The following is a 17,683-nucleotide window of genomic DNA, read 5'->3' as shown; positions in this document are numbered from 1 at the left end:
TCACCACAATTTCTCATGCATTTCTCCCGTTTTCCTTTACCACTCCCTTTAAATTCTCATAATTTTGAAGTGTTTCCATCATTTTCGTAGTTTCACATCGCCAAAATAGTTTTGCCTTTTATAAGTGTTTCCATCATGTTCGTAGTTCACATCGTTAAAATAGTTTTGCCTTTAGATGGTATTTAAGTGCAATTGTCAGAAACATTGAGGGAGGTATATGAAATTATCCTAATGATTAAAGACAGTCATGCAGAGACAAAGTTGTGCAATTAAGAATCAGAAGAAAATATGAAAGCTTTATAGTAATTATCACTATTCTGAGGCTTTAGATGTTGATGAACCAAAGACACCAGTTTCAACTTCGGTTATCTCATCAGGCCTGATGGTTCTACCCTCGAGGAAATTGTAGTACCAGTCTGCAGAGAGCTTTCGGTATCTTCTCAATTGCTTGTCATCCAAATCCACGTAGTACAGGCCACTACCTGTCTCATAGCCACCGAATAACTCTAGACCATCTAAGAAAGACCACTGGAAGTACCCTTTTGTGTTTGACCCATTTCTTCATCAATTGTTTCAAGATGAAAGACCAGAACAAGTCAGAAAGGTTGACATCTAAGAGTCATTTCAGAAATACTTGTAATGATACTATAAACTTATGCGGTAGAGTCTGAAACATTAGATTAAACAGAACATGCCTTGCTGCATAGCTTTAATGACCATTTTTTGCAGAATAAGTTTTAAAATAGTTGTTGAAGAACATAAAGATTAAACCAAGGGGAGATATGTGAAAATTCACTCGTGATAATAGCAGTAACACATAAGTGGACATGCTTACTTTATAGCCTCAAGCAAGGTCCCGATATATGAATGCAGATATTTCACCCTTGATATGTCGTATAGTGTTCCATTACGCTCAGTTCTTTGACCTGTCAAAAACAGTCATGCAACGAGATTCTAAAACTTTGTGCGATTGTATTGAACAAGAAAACAGAAAAAAGAGACATGATCTAGATAAAGGTGCAAACATTTTCCGATGATAACTAGTCCAGATGAAAAACACAATGGTAGCAGAGTACAAACAGCCAAAAAATTTGTATTAGTACAAAAAAGCATCCCTACTAATTCAGTTCAAATGGTTACGCTTGCAATTTTGGTGCCTGAACCTTCCTTATAAAGGTACAATCATGCCTATATATTCCGTGAAAAGGAACAAATCCCAGAGTAAATGATAATTCTCTAGCAATATATTCTTAATGGTGGTTTCATTAGGTTGGCAGATTTTGGTCAAAATGGTTTGTCTTGATTTATCTTTCTTGGTAAAATAATACATGTAGTACCAATTATGTCTATGAGTTGAACATTTTGCAGAATCAGTCATTAGTACTGAAACATTTAAGACAAAATGATTACAAAAGGTACAGATTGACACATCCAAGCCAAGGTAGAGAGAAAGAGAGAGTGAAAGAACCATTTTCGTGGATATAAGTAGGTGGATTGCCATAAGCTGTCTTGAGATACTCCAGAATTCCAGATAGACTGGATGATGGATCATCATTCTGTGCCAGCAGGATGGTTATCAACCACGACAGAAAATGATGAACACAAAATCATGAAATTAAATTATCAGCACCGACCTGATTTTGTGGTGCATCTTCTGGCTCAACTAAAGAAGCAGAAAACAGATTCACCAATTAGTATAATTCAATTACAAAATCTATGGGGAAACAAAAGCCATCATAGAGATACAGACTATTGAAAAAGAAGAAGCACAAAGAAAACTGAAATGAAACCAAGCTTGTGCACAAGTTCTCAGAGATCTGACAAATAGAGCTTTACAAAAGGATGTGAGTAGTTGATTCAGTCAGCAAGGAATGAGTACAGTCGAAACTCAGAATAGATGGGGACACGTACGGAAGAAGCTTGCTGCCGTATCAGCAGTTATGTCCCTGACATTCATCTCAAAGCTGCTAGGATTGTCCTTGACATAGACTAAGTTATAATGGTTTAGCCCTATAAAGTCAAATGCGCCCTTAATTAGCTTAGATTCACGTGGAGTAAGAACTGGTATCTTTGAACCAGCATTCTTCTTTACGATGTCCGGATAGTCTCCAAACACCATTGGATGCATAAACCTGCAGTCGAATTGTGGATAAACGATAAAAGCAAGCTTATCTTTTGCTTCAAGCTCCAAAGGGAAGAAAGCATCTTGCTACTTGCTAGAGATGATGAAATGCATAATGAAGGCATTTATCCGCCTAAGGTTCATAACTCACCAACCAATATAAAAATCAATGACTCTTTGAGTTGCAGTTACATCTTCTGTAGCATTAGAATATGGAGAAAACCAAGAAGAATAGATGTTTAGTCCCACAAAACCATGTTGAACAGCCTGCACAGAGCGTATTATTTCAGTTATTTGACGTATTCGACAAGATGCTTCCGAGATATGAACATTAAAAAGAATCCACTAATAAAAAGCTTAAAGAGAAAGATCAATGTCTTGTTATCCTATTCCATTTTAGCAGATAGAAGGTAAGACCTCAATTGATCAGGGTGCATTATACTACAAACATTGGCAGGAGAAGCAGCAGCCCTATCACTAAATTGTCTTTCCATTCCCAGACCTATTAAGCTGCCCATTTTTCCAGTCCTTACTGGTATTTGGTCTCTATTGCAAAGCTATTCTTCTATTCTTCCAGTTAAACCAAGTCCCAGGAGCCCCGGCAACCAATCGCTGTTTCTATGAAACGAATGCAAACAGACTGAATATTGATATTCCACCTTCATAAAAAACATGAGTTTCTTGATTGAAATCGAAGAGTTAATAGACATGTTTAGAAACAGAACTCTTCCAACGTGAATGACTAGACAAGGCTCAGTTTATAGCAAAAATGAGTCCAATAACAATTAGACAAGTATCCCAGTATTCACATATATGGTCACCTAAAGCCACTACTATATGCTATAAGAAGAAGTATAAATGGGCACAAGTAAAAGATACTTGTACAAATTGATATTGTAAATTTGACACAACTAATGTACACGGGCAAAATTCCATGGGCAACACTTGTTAGCATTAGCTCAAGATTCCAATGATCCAAAGGATCAATAAGATGGTAGCTTAACAGGGTTGGAATAATCCCAGTTAACACCAGCGACTAACAGTAGTTACTATACATAGTGCCGCCTCTTTAGATGCAGAGAGTGTTTATGGTTGGACTTTGTATTTATCAAAAACCAAGAATCTAATAGGGCCAATAGGACAAAATCATATTTCCATAGTTGTTCTAGCACTATCAAGATACTGAATGCCAGATCATGTGGGAAAATTATGGAATAAAATACCATAGTTATACCTTATACTTTTTGTAGTATAGTTTCACGGCAGATGAATGTGCCAGCAACATGTTATGACCAGCAATATATGGCTCAGTTACAGAATCACCCTCGGTACACATCTGTCCAAATGGAAAAGAGCAGCGCCCTGGGGGTGCTAGTCCATTATCATAACCACCTATGGCAAATATGTTGCCCTCATTTATGGTAGTCCAATACAAAACCCTGTCACCAAATTCTTTGAAGCACACATCGGCATAGGCAGTAAAGTCTTTCCTGCAGTTACAAACATTTTAGTGTTTTGTATTTAATCCCATAACAAGCACAAAACAAGCTTAAATGTGCATGGATCAATTTAACAAATAACGAATGCTTACACTATTTTCCGACTAAGCCATCCCCCATATTCATCTTCAAGAACTTGCGGGGTATCAAGGTGAAGCAGTGTGACATGTGGTTGAATTCCTGTGTGAAACCCAGAGAGTTGAAACGTAAAACATAAGATGATAAGAAACTCGGATAGATTGTCAACAGCATTTTGGCCACGCCCTTGTAAGATAAAGATTTGACATTATCATCTCATGTGCGCAAGAGTTCACAAAAAGCAGATTTTGCAAGTGTAGTTATCACTCAGGAAGAAATACTGTTTCAGCACTTGATGTGGAAGAATTAGACATTCTCAAGTGCGTTAACCCTGCTATGCCTTAAAGAAGAGGAACATAATAAACTTACCACGTTTGAGGAGTTCATTAATGAGATTGTTGTAATATTCTAAGCCTTTGGGGTTGACATGGCCTCTTCCATCTGAAAAGAGAAATTAGAAAACTATGGGAAGGAAGAAATAAGATGTGCAATGATCATGTATAGGTAGTACAACAGAAGTAAACATACTAGGAATAAGTCTTGACCAGGAAACAGAGAATCTGTAAGCCTCCAAACCCGTGTCTACCATGTGTTGAACATCTTCCTGAAACAGATAAATTTCCTGAAGTGAACTGCATACTAATGTTAACAAGATAAAGCTTGATTCTATCATTTGCTAACGACAAACATCATGGTAATTGTAAGAAGATTCAAATAGCAACCCACTGAGATCCACATAACCAACAATGTGATCTCTCTCAACCAGAAAATACTTCAAGCGGCTGCCTACTGGAGCAGAATTCAGTACTATTGCAGAATTGTCAGAGGCACTTATGCATGGAATCAGGAATTGCCCCAGGCAGTGAACACTTAGCCTGATAATTAATAGTTATGATAGTGGCTGCAGGTTTTTTGTTTTTCTTAATGAGTTTGTCTTTGGTTGTATGGACGTAATGTGAAGCTATGCTCCTGCTAAGTGTTTCATTGCTTTTCAGAGAAACAACTGTCATGATGGCCCAAAAGATTGTTAGAAAAAAGTTTGCAGTTATAGTAATACATAAAAAATTGAGATTCAGATGCTTCATGTGCTTGAGATGCTATTAAGGTAGAAGACTAGTTTTTACTAAGCAAGTCATAAAGGTGAGGACTACTTCAGATTTCTGTTTTTGGTTTTGGTAGGAAGAGGGGGAAGTAAGAGAGATCAGATTTGATTCATAACTCTGTTACTATTAGCAATTACTTTTGGTATATATGTAGCAAAAAATTATACCTCATTTTCTCAGGTGTAAGTGTTACAGTCTGCTGCTAATTGGAAAGTTTTAGATAGCCTAACTTGAAGCTTCTATGACTCGACTACTTGCTACTAGAAAAACGACTTTCATAGGTGCCAATTACTATCCACTGCTTCAGAAAATCAATTGACTAGATTACAATTTCCAGGCAGGCTAACAAACACCTAATCCTTATTAAGTCTCACATTTTGGGGGATTAGATGCCATAGCAATTGGTCTTGAGACTATGTAGAAACTGACACAATTAAGGATGTGGATGCTAACAAAATAAGTAGACATACTAGCAATAAATGTGTGCTCAACAATAGAGCATTTTCGATCTCCACCTAGCAAAAATCATTTTAGAAGATAATAATTAATAGCCATTAACTGTCTCCAGCAAAATTGAACCACAATTTGGGAACAATATCAGGTAAACTTAGATTTGCAATTGAAGTTGCAATGTCATCACGAGGCCAAAAAGCCTAAAACTGGACCTAAATGTTCACCTTGTATTTGTGATATTGATCACATGCTATGTCTCCAGAGGCTCCTTTAGAAACCCCTAAACATATTCAAGAATAAAGCCTCGGTTACAAATTCAGGAAAAAACAAAAGCTTTCTAATTAGTAAAGTGTCCACTATGCACTCCTTAATGCCCTTCTACACCCTTTAATGCTTCAACGAGGGCTACAAAGAATCAAGCCGCTCATGAGCCGACTCGGTCAAAGCTCGACTCGAGTTCGTTCAACATCAAATTTGAGTCAACTTCGAGTTTGAACTCGAGCACAAAGAAACTCAACTCATTAGTTTGCAAGCCGACTCGATTATATATGTGTGTATGTGTGTGAATCTTTTCTACACTGACAGTATATACATTTACGGCTTTAGATGCACGTCACATATGCAAAGTTTGTAAATGATGTGGCATACATCTACACATATACATTGACATTGTAGGAAAATTTAATTATATATATATATGTATGGATCTTTTTTTCATTTTAATAGTAAAATTACATATATAGATATCCTTAATATTTATTAAGAATATATTATTATTTTATTTATTTTTAAGAATAAAATAATTATTTTTTATTTTTTTAGTTCATGTAGGCTCGAACTTGAACTCAATTCGATTTGAAATTGAGGTCAAGTTTGAGTTTGAACTTTAAATTGAGAGTTCGTCGAGTTCGAGTTAACTCGAACTCAAACGTGATAAAATTGAGTCAAGATTCAGATCGATTAGGCCTAAACTCAACTCGAATCGACTCGTTTGCAAGCCTGGCTTCAATTACATTCAAATACTTACTTTTGTTAACTTAACTCTTCCACAAAAAAGTAAAACCTGAATCTCACTCTTACGAGTGCCCACCAACACCCTTTAGTCATAGCCCATAAAGATTCATTTCAATGCAAAACTTACCCTTATTGGCACGAACAAAGATATCCCAAATGCTAGGTGTCCTTCCATCTTCACGAGCAGCCCCCTCTACTTATACATATGTACATAAATATGTTATTATGTCTATGTCAGTCATTATACCTGTTAAGTTTTGCGCAAGAAAAGAAAAGAAAAAGAATTTGGTGGAATTAATTAATTTAAATGAAACAGAAAGTATACCGACTTGATATGCTGAACTACCGGAACCAAACACAAAGTCAGCTGGGAACTCTGATCTTGTAAAATTCTCTACTTTGGCTACTACCATTAAAGCCAGAAATTGCAACAACACTAGCACTACAAGTACTAGAATCAGAGGAACAGAAGTAACACACATATAACTCCTCGGTTTCTGTTTCCACATGGTGTCTGAACTGAATTTTGAGAGCTTGTGCTGAGTGTTTCTCTACTTTTAATTTGTTGGTTTGATACATCTCCGATGATGCCTTCAATAGACATTCCAACGTTCAGACAATACAAGAATTTTGGCTGTTTCTAGGATCAGGATTTCCAAGTGGGCCGTTAAAATTTCCACACAAAATTATAAAGGGAATATTTTGAATTTCTTGACTTGCACTGTCAACGTCATTGCTTTGATCATTCAGCCACAGCCAACCAGTGATCCACCAAGTTCGATTCCCACCACAATAAATAATTGAAAACTAAAGTGATATTTTGGTACAATAGAATTGGGGATAATTTCTGAAACCTCCCTTGAGGCTTCTAACAATTTCACTGAGCTCCCCTTAGGTTTCAAAAATTGCACTTACCTCCCTTGATTTGATAATTTTAGTAACAAAACCTTAAAATAATATTGATTTGGTCAATTTTTAAATGAATACCCAAAATGCCCTTATGTAATGAGTTTTAATTTATTTTCCTATACAATTATAAGATTATCTAGTATAATTATTAGAAAAAGGTGCCAAATTTTTCATGTTCATATCTACTATTTGATAAATAATTATAATAATAATTTTATCACTATGATATGATACTTTTGATGGTATTTTATTATGGATTTAGATTTATAAGATAGAAAATAAAATATTGAAATAATTCATTTAGAGTTTATGAATTTTTTGAGTAGTGGATTATCATAATTTAGTAGTGATTTTGGACCATTTCTTTTTGATTTATTGTTAATTTTAATACCAAAAATAGAAAATAAAGATCAGCAAAAACATTGGATTATATATAAAATTAACTCGTCAAAAAAATCACTAGTTCGACCTTTGTTTACAATAGAAATTAGAGGCAATAGTGGTAATTCTACAATTTTATTGGCAAAAAATTAAAAGAAAAAGGAATAAGAAGGAAAAATAATGAAAAATAATTTTGAAACTCATTCTAAGTATAAGCATATCAAATAAGGAAATTTCATTAAAACATTTAAGGGTAAAATTATCATTTTAAATGATAAAGGAGGTATGTGTAATTTTTCAAATCTCAAGAGAACTTAGTGAAATTTTCAGAGAGCTCAGGGTCTGTTTGGTTGGAAGTAAAATGTTTTCCTTGGGAAAATATTTTCCGTGGAAGTAATTTTCCATGAAAATCATTTCCCTTTCATCATTTTCAGGTGTTTGGTTAGTTTATTGAAAATATTTTCTTACTTCATTTTTCTGGTGTTTGTTTAACTTTTGAAATATTTTCACTTTTATCTCTATGTTTACTTTCTACACATTATAACTACATACTTCTTCCCATGCAAAATAAGAAAATTTATCTCATTGTTTAACTTTAAAAAATCTTGGAGAAATGTATATATGAATAAAAAATATCTCCTTAAGCAATAAACAAATTACTGGCCATTTAGTGTCAAATATCAATCACATGCAATGCTTATTGTGACATATATCTTGCACTCTCACTGCTGAAAGTTTCTCTAGAAAAGAATGTCCCTATTATACATAATTAATTACTAGCATAGGATGAGCAGGATGAGGTTTTTTTTTTATTTTGAATATACTAGGGGGAGGGTTGGGTTGGGTTGGGTGGTACGGGGGAGGGAGTGTAAGGAAGAGGTTTTGGGTTCGAATTCTCCTGTTTACACTAAAAAAAAAAAGAACATACTACAAGATGTTTTCAGTAAGTTTGGAACATACTACAAGCGGGATGCATGCATTTCGGAAAACAACTTCAGTAAGTTTGGAAGGGAAGTTGTTTTCCATAAGATGGGTGAAAATATTTTACATAGGAAAATGTTTTCAGTAACTTTTGTGCAACCAAACACGGGAAATTAGGAAAATATTTTCCTGGAAAACATTTTCACCCGAAACAAACGGACCCTCAATACAACTTATTCTACTCGCAAGAATCCTGGGATATGCATGGACACCACGAAAATATTCAGTTCTTGAGCCCACTTAAAACATCTTCAAAACTGTAGAAATCTCAAATTGGTCACTTGGCAAATTATGGAGTTATTAATTATGCGACTATTTTCTTTTTTGTAGAAAACAACTTGAATGAGATTTACTTCAATCACAACTATAGATCACAACATAACCTGCTATCAATTATCATTTATCAACATAGTTTTCATATCGATAACGATTTAAATATAAGACCTTTTTCATGAAAATAAGACTTTTTTTATGAAAAAGTGATCTATTTGAACCAACTTGTGTTAGTTTAGTTATATAACTATACAGTATATCCCTCAAGTATTAAATAGGACCAGTGGAGCTATGGTGTCAGGTCGTATCCTAATATATATTGTGCTTGTTACAGAATTTGGTACATAATTTATGTAATTTTTTTTGTACAAGTGAATTATGTTCGTGCATATCAAATCAAAATTTGTAAAATAATCATGCTTCTTTAATACATCGAGACCACATAAATTGGATATTCAGTTTTAGAAATCTTTCTTTCTTGTTTTCTTTTTTCCTATTTTTGATTGAGAATGACATAGTTCTGTGGATAGAATTGGAAGATGGCATGGTCCATGATTATGAAATGGGATGATTTCAGAAATCTCCCTTAAGGTTTCTAACAGTTTCACTTGATGCCTTTAAATTTTAAAAAAATCTCACTTTACTCTCTTACTTTAAACTTTTTGTAACATTTGAAACCCATTTCAAAATATAATATTTAAAAACTCATTTTGAAAGAGAGAATACAATTTCATTTCAAATTTTCCCTTTCTTGTGATTTTTAATTGTCATAACACACCAAATTTATCTCTTAATTTTTGTAAATTGATTAATGTAGTCCTTTAATGAAAATTTAAAAGTCAATAATAAAATCAAAAAACTATCTAATAGTTTTTGTGTTATTGGTTCAGACAAGAAATGTTAAATTATTTCAAATTATGACTGATTTACAATACTCTTAAAAATAACTTTCAATAATTTACAACCATGACAAAATCTTTTTGCACAAGCTTAAGAACAATACAAACAAGTTTATATATAATGTTTGTTCAACATGTTGTATCCTTTTAGTTGTCAAGCCAAGAATTTGGACCAAAAAATTTAGAAAATTCAAAATTATGTAAACCTTTTTTTAAAAAAAACTTCTTAAATTAACTGAAAACACTTTACAGTAAAGAAAATATTATCTTTGTCACCTGCAAAAACTTCAAATAAACTTTCAAATATTAGCTCTTGGTATTTAAAAACCACAATGTGTTTTATCCAAGCATAATAAACCTTCGTAAGTTTTGCTTTTCTTTATCATTTGTTGTTAATATACTCACATTTTGGTAATAAAAAGTAAGACAACAAAAGAGTACAATTGGAATGAGATTATATCTACTCTCCCATAATGAATTTTTTAATATTATGTTTTAAAATGGGTTGTAAATGATCCAAAAAACTTGAAGTAAGGGAGGCAAGTGAGATTTTTTAAAATTTAAGGATGTCAAGTGAAACTATTAGAAACCTCAGGAGATTTTCCTGAAATTATCCCTTAGGAAATTTAAGTGACAGAGACCACTCGTATTTAATTGAGAAAGAAAAGAACCTCCTCTACATAAACTTGAAACTTTTTTGGTCTTCTCTAGATGCGAAGGGACAGGGTTTCTTAACAGTTGTCTTTTCTCATTTGTATAAATATTTTTTGTCCCACTCAATTCTCTGACCACAAATTGTTCTGCTTTTTTCTGCTTCAATTTATCTTATCACAAAAATTCTCAAGTGTTTCTCCATTATCTCCTAAATTCATACTGTCAAAATAGTTGCCTTGAATTCTACATGAAAATTTTTGTCCTTGCCACCATTAGTATATTTATTTGCTACTAGACGACTACGTCCAGAAGGGCAGAAAATTGAATAAAACCAAAGTTACATTAATACCTAAGAAAAGACAACACAATAATGCTGCTGATATAAATGCACTTACAGGATCTTCTGTAGAAGGCTGAATTCTGCATAGGCAACCTACTTACTTATCTTTTTGCCTACCCTTGAAAGGGATGTATGTTGTCTAATTCAAAGGGATATACGCTGTCTAAGTCCTAGTAGGATGCTTTGTACTTCTGTTTTTAGTTGAATGAAATGTTTCTTTTTCCCTTCATTTAAAACAAGGAAAGAAAAAGACAATTATATTAATGCCAAAGACTTGGGATTTGGATCTTTTACATTCACGGTTCTAAATAAGTCTCACTATATGTGTGTTTTTTCTCCCACATACATACTGGGTAAATTATAGTGTATTATTGAGTTGCAATTTTCACTATTTCTGAATGTTAATTTTACCATTCCCACTATTGTGCCTTCCTTTTGACCTTGATAAACAGAAGATGAAATGTTTGCAATATTCTAACTGCCTTAATCTTATGCATGAAAATTGCCTAGCTTTAACATTAATATATAAACTATAAATACAACAGTCAGCAATAAACTGTAAAATGAAGTACTTAAGAACTTGAATAAGAACCATTTTCCATTTCATAATTTAGGAGAAAAGAGCTAATATACATAATCTTGACTTTTTTATCCTTATATTTAAGAACAAATTGTACTTGGATTGAGATTAATGTTATTTTATTTCATATATTTCAACTATATTTGTAGATTTTGTAATTTGTACTTACAACTTATTGTTGAGACCATAAAGAAACTATTAAGTTTTGGATTAAGATTAAAGATTAAATAAGAAATTATGTGATTAACATGTCATCAATCAAATCTCATCAGTCTGGAGTCAGGCCTATCAAATGCCATGTCATAGTTAAAACGGGTTTTTTTTGGGGGGGGGGGGGGGGGAGGAGGGACATGGTTTTTGTGCTTGGATTGATTTTTGAAGAGAAAAAAGAAATGATAGGAGAGGAATTGGAGGGAACAGATATAATTATTTTGGATAGTATGTGCTTTCTGTACAAAAATGGACGTAAATGTAGGGAAAGGACACCAAATTTAGGATTTTCTAAAATTTCCGTTTCCTTTTTCTTATTTGTCTATAATATTGCATCAGTTTTCCTGACTTAGATTTCACATACCTTCCATCACTATAACATTTACCCCCATGATTAAGATATTAATTAATGTTGCCACTTCTGTGTGCTTCGTTTAAATTATCCCTTGTATTATACATTTATTTCTCTGTGCTACCATTACAGGCATCTGAGTTTTGAATTAGAGTTGCTAAAGCAATTGGGAGAATTGTAGCTTTGATGCTTAATGTTTGGCATGTATGCTAAATTGATTCCTAATATTTCGTCTAAAACAAATTTGGTTCCTAAAGTTTATGATTTTAGTCACATTTAGTCCAACAAGTGGAAATTCAAGAATGACTAATAGTCAATATCAAATCGCTGTTAGTCGACAATTTTGAATTTACAGTTTTGGCTCCCAATATTCTGATTTTGAATCACTATGTTCCCCTAAATTTTAAATAATGACATTAAAGGACTTTAAAATGAAATGAGATGCAAATTCAAATGAAATTGTACTAAATGAGTAATAGGAGTTCTAGTTAAATCTATTTTTCCTTTTTAAATTTTTATTTTATTTATTCATATCACTAATATCTCATATCCTTGTTCTCTTTGAAGTTAGTTTCGAGTTCATTATAGTTATTTGCATAAATTATTGCATTTGTTGTGCACATTGGCTTCAAATTCTTGTAATTAGCCATTATGATTATAAAAACTAGTAAAGGTAAATATCAATGTGAAGTGCATTTAAAATTTTTAAAAAAAAAACTGTTATTTTCTTTTTTGTTGTCTTTCCTACTAGTTAAACGACGTTCATTGCCATAGTCTTAAAATATTTATTTTAATACACGTATAACTAGACAATCATTTAATAATCAAACAATTTTTGAAACCAAATTCATTTCAAACTCAATTGATAATCCATTGAAATATAAAGAAAAAGAAGATTTGTCTAATAAGTGCCTATTGTGCATCCGTTAAGATATAGTTCAAGTGGGGATAGAGTCACGGGTGCTAGAGGTTTCAACTACTCTTGTGCTGCGTCAAGAAGAAAAATTAAACTTTTGACCATTTTATTTTGGGATAATTTCAGAAACCTTCCCTGAGGTTTCTAACAGTTTCACTGACCTCCCCTGTGGTCCTAGAAATATCACTAACATCCCTTGACACCAATTTTCTTGTAACAATTTAGTCCAATTCAAAAAAAGCAACAATAAAAAAATAATTTCAGTTGTGAGAAGATTTGTTTAAGCCAAAAGTGCCCCTCAACTATTATATTAGTTAGATTAAATATTTGATCTAACTTGTTAATTTATTTATGGGGCCATTACTATAGATGGTCAATAAAAAATTTTCATTATCCATAACAAAAAATGACAACTTCCAAAAGTTAACAAAACATTGTGGCTCTAATATTGGCTCTACATTTAAATGGTAAATTAATTAACCTTTTACAATCCAAATTATGTTTAATGTAGTTAGCAAATTTTTAACTCTTTTCCTTCACATATGTGTGTAATTATCCTAAATTATAAGGTTAATAAAGTCATTTAGTCATTAGTGATGTAAGCATTGGGTCTTAAATGACTGACAGGGGAGGTAAGTGAAATTTTTAAAATCTCAGGGGAGCAAAGTGAAATTGTTAGAAACCTCAAGGGAGGTTTCCGAAATTATCCCTTTTATTTTTTGGCTGTAGAGTTTCTCAGTCTGTATGGCAGAAGGTGCAAAACATGTGTGTAGTCTGCAGTCTTTCAGTTTCAGAGGAAGAGCTGAGTTGGTTAGCACAACATTGGAGTTCTGACTGTTTTGAGTTTTGACCATCAGTTCAAGAGACTTGTTTTTGCAGTGACAGTTTATGAACTGTGGAAAGCAAGGAATGCAGGCTTTTTTTTGGTTAAGTTTTCGAATTCTGGGAATATGGTGTGTGCTATTATTGATTCTGTACTGCATGTGGTTCGAGCTTGCGGGAATGCTCCTAGAACCATAGAAAATTGCACTTGCTTTAGAATGGAATCTGTCCCTGGAACTTTTAGCATGAAGTTTTTCTTTGTTTTCACCAATGTATAGAATCTGTAGTCATAGCTTTGTACATCAGAGAGCCCCTGTGTATAAAACTCTTTGCTATATTCAATTAAAAAAACAATTAATATACGAAACAAAAAAAAAGATGTGGTTCAGGTGTTAATATTTTAGAAAATTAAAGATATTTAATTATTAGTGTAATAAATGCATGATAGAGTAATAATTATTTTAGAAAAATAAATGCAAGATAGAGTAATAATTATTAGTGTATGCATTTAAATGATAGGCTATGTGTAATCTAATACACAAAAGCAGACACAAAAGCAGGAAAAAAAAAAAAGAGTTCTTAAGCCCACTTAAATTAATTCGAAATTCTAGAAATTCGAAACTGGACGCACTGCAAATTTCTCCATATCACTACCCTTTCTGTTTTAGCATTATCATGATTTTGTTTCTGCTAATCAGTAGCATTGAGTAATGTCTACTTCTATTCAACATTTTTTTTTCTTTAGTAGAGATGACATTTGACAAAATAATCTAGAATATATAATCATACATATAGGATTTAGCTCGTGGTCCTTTATAGTCATTGGCCATAATATTTGTACTTCCTAGTGTACGCTATTCTTAATTATTGTACATCTTTATCCATGTGATGTACACAGATTCATTTATGACACTGGTCCATATTCGAAATCGAAGAACTCATATATACATATCGATTTCAAGTGGTTTAATGATAATGCTTCACAATAAAGATCCCCACCACCTAACTCACTCCTTACTTTGTTATTGCCATACATATTGTAACTGAAGTTTTACATTAACGTAAATTGAAAAGCATTTTTTTGGCTTAATTATTGTTAAAGATATTTACTTAATTTTAGTTGATCATGTCAATAGGAGTCTGCTTTAGTTTGTTTTGGTTTTGCCTAATCTAGTGGAGTTTGTCGCATCTAATGAGCGCTTAATTAGTTAGTTGCTGCACTTCTTAGTTTCAAGATGTATCCATTGGTTTTAGCTTTATAAATAGAGCAATTTTATGTTATGAGTCTTCTTTCAGACTTATAGCGCAATAAAGTCTAGTTCTTCGTTTCTACCTTTTCTTCCTTAATGCTTGTATCAATGGCACTAGAGCCAAGTTGGTGAGTGAAATCAAGGAAAGAGTGAGCATTTAAAATAAAGCAGTGGTAAATCATGATGGCCACCAACAACTTTGTACAACCAGCAATTTTCCACTTTGATGGTTATTATGACCATTGGAACAAGCTAATGGAGGACTTCTTAAGGTCCAAGGAGTATTGGCTGGTTGTTGAATCTGGAGTAGCAGAGCCGAAAGCCAGAGTAGTATTGATGGAGAAGCAGAAAATGGAGTTGGAAGTGTTGAAACTAAAGGACTTTAAGGCCAAGAACTAGCTTTTTTAAGCTATTGATCAAGCAACCTTGGAGACAATTCTTAGCAAAGGTACCTCCAAGCAGATTTGGGACTCCATGAAGAAGAAGTATCAAGGGAATGTGAAGGCAAAGTGGGTGCAGCTTCAAGGATTTCACATTGAATTTGAGACTTTACACATAAAGTCAGGTGAGTCAGTTACAAATTTCTTTGCAAGAACAATGACAATCGCCGACAAGATGAGGATCTATGGAGAGAAATTGGAGGATGTCACCATTCTCGAGAAGGTTCTTCGATCGGTGACACCAAAATTTAATTTTGTTGTTTGCTCTATAGAAGAATCGAAAGATAATGATACACTTTCAATTGATGAGTTGCAGAGATCTTTGCTGGTTCATGAGCAAAAAATTAACCAACAAGAGTAAAAGGAGCAAGCATTGAAGGTCTCAACAAAAAATCACTTGACATCGAATGGGGATAGAAGACGAGGCAAAGGCAGAGGTAAAGGAAGCAATGACCGTGGCAACCAGCAAGAACACCACCAGCACCAAGAAAATCAATTTCGAGAAAGAGGAAAAGGAAGAGGACGAGGAGGTCATCACTCAACTCATAGGCCAAATTCAGCAAACAAGTGTAATGTTGAATGCTACAAATGTCATAGGCATGGCCATTATCAGTCAGAATGTCGAACTGATTTGAATAAGCAAAATGGAGAAAGAACTAACTTTGCAGAAAAAGAAGAAGATGAGTCTCTTTTGATGATGTGTCTCGTGAATGAAGAAACACAACAAAACATGTGGTATTTAGATACCGGTTGCAGCAATTATATGTGTGGAGATAAGAAGGTATTTTCTGAGTTGGACAAATTGTTCAATAACACTGTTAAGTCCGGTAATAACTCTACAGTTTTCGTGATGGCAAAAGGAAAGGTAATTACCCAAACTAAAGGAAATTCTACCCACACTATCTCTAATGTTCTTTTTGTCCCAGATTTAAAGACCAATTTGCTAAATATGGGTCAATTGCAAGAAAAGGGGTATGAGATTTTTATCAAAGATGAAGTATGTCTAGTTTGTGATGTAAAGATAGGCTTAATTGCTCAAGTTAACATGATAGCAAATTGTATGTTCCCACTTTATTTACATAGCATGACCTATTCATGCTTTTAAGAAAAATTGAAACTTGTGGCATGGTTATGGCATTTTCATTATGGTCATCTACGCTTTGGTGGATTGAAAACTCTGCAGCGCAAAAATATGGTGGCTGGTCTTCCGCAAATTTTAGTTCCTTCAGAAGTCTATGAAGAATGTGTTGTTGGAACATAACATCGAGACCATTTTCTGAAAGGAAAATTGTGGAGAGCAAAAGAAATGTTGAATCTAGTTCACTCTGATTTATGTAGGCCAATTAATCTGACATCTAATTGTGGCAAACATATTTTATAGCATTCATTGATGATTATTGTCGAAAAACATGGGTTTATTTTTTGCAAGAAAAGTTTGAAGCTTTTTCAACTATCAAAACTTCAAGACTCTTGTTGAAAAGGATGCAGGCAAGTCTATAATGATTCTTTGTAGTGATTATGGTGGAGAATACAACTCACAAGAATTTGTTAATTTTTGTGAGAAGCATGGAATTCAAAAGCAATTTACAGCAGCCTATACACTACAGCAGAATAGTGTTTCGGAGAGGAAGAACCGTGCAATCTTGAACATGGTGTGAATTATTATGACAAGAAGTGGTATTCCAAAAGCTTTTGGCTAGAAGTTGTCAACTGGAGCATTCATACACTAAATAGAAGTCTCACGCTTGCCATTAAAAACATGACGCGAAAGGGAACATGGAGCAAACAGAAACTGATAATAGATCATTTCAAAATTTTTGGGTGTGTCGTCTATGCTCATATTCTAGACTAGAAGCGGATAAAGTTAGATAACAAGGGAGAGAAATGCATTTTTTTTTGTTAGTGATCAATCAGAGGCTTATAAGCTTTATAATCCCATCACTAAAAAAATTGTTATCAGTCGTGATGTAATTTTTTATGAAGAAATTTTTTGGCCATGGAACAACAATGTTATTGAACAACAAATATTTGTCAACTTTGATGGATTTAACAAAGAGAAGAGGCAGCAGCCGATAGAACAAATTCTACCGGATAGTCCAGCAGATGTTCCAAGCTTGCGAACAATAGTAGAAAATGAAGGACGGCCTCAACGTGTTAGAAGGAGACTCGCATGGATGGCTGATTATGAGGTAACTAGAATTGACCAATCTGAGGATCCACTTACACATTTTGCTCTATTTTTCAATTGTGATCCTACAACTTTTGAAAAAGCTATCAAAGAATCAAAATGGCAAAAGGCGATGGATGAAGAAATTGCAACTATTGAATGAAACAATACATAGGACTTGACTAATCTTCCAAAAGGGCACAAGTAGGATTGTCAATAGGCCAGATCAACTTGAATTCG

At 33.5% G+C, this 17,683-nt stretch overlaps 2 protein-coding genes across 7 annotated transcripts; one reads left to right on the top strand and one right to left on the bottom strand.

Moving 5' to 3' along the window:
- Positions 1 to 204: 204 nt before the first annotated feature.
- LOC113763792 (beta-glucosidase 11-like) lies at positions 205 to 6,847 on the bottom strand. 6 transcript variants are annotated; one of them, XM_027307725.1, is made up of 13 exons: positions 6,595 to 6,847; positions 6,397 to 6,465; positions 5,480 to 5,535; positions 4,228 to 4,303; positions 4,069 to 4,140; positions 3,714 to 3,801; positions 3,357 to 3,612; positions 2,274 to 2,389; positions 1,912 to 2,132; positions 1,635 to 1,663; positions 1,469 to 1,556; positions 836 to 926; positions 205 to 559 (listed from the first exon to the last, which is right to left on the bottom strand). In XM_027307725.1, the coding sequence occupies exons 1-13, from the start codon at positions 6,776 to 6,778 to the stop codon at positions 313 to 315; spliced, it is 1,593 nt and encodes a 530-aa protein (XP_027163526.1). In that variant the 5' UTR covers positions 6,779 to 6,847; the 3' UTR covers positions 205 to 312. The 6 variants fall into 6 exon arrangements, with proteins under 6 accessions (XP_027163526.1, XP_027163529.1, XP_027163527.1 ...); XM_027307728.1 differs by having other exon boundaries at positions 2,050 to 2,132; XM_027307726.1 differs by having other exon boundaries at positions 6,397 to 6,462.
- An 8,463-nt stretch (positions 6,848 to 15,310) lies between these two features.
- Positions 15,311 to 15,637, top strand: LOC113759682. The gene has a single exon (XM_027302256.1). It carries the CDS (start codon positions 15,311 to 15,313, stop codon positions 15,635 to 15,637), a length of 327 nt encoding a protein of 108 aa, XP_027158057.1.
- Positions 15,638 to 17,683: the final 2,046 nt, after the last annotated feature.

Source organism: Coffea eugenioides, chromosome 2, assembly GCF_003713205.1.
Source record: "Coffea eugenioides isolate CCC68of chromosome 2, Ceug_1.0, whole genome shotgun sequence".
In the NCBI taxonomy this organism is placed as follows: Eukaryota; Viridiplantae; Streptophyta; class Magnoliopsida; order Gentianales; family Rubiaceae; genus Coffea; species Coffea eugenioides.
This window is presented reverse-complemented; position numbering and strand designations above follow the sequence as displayed.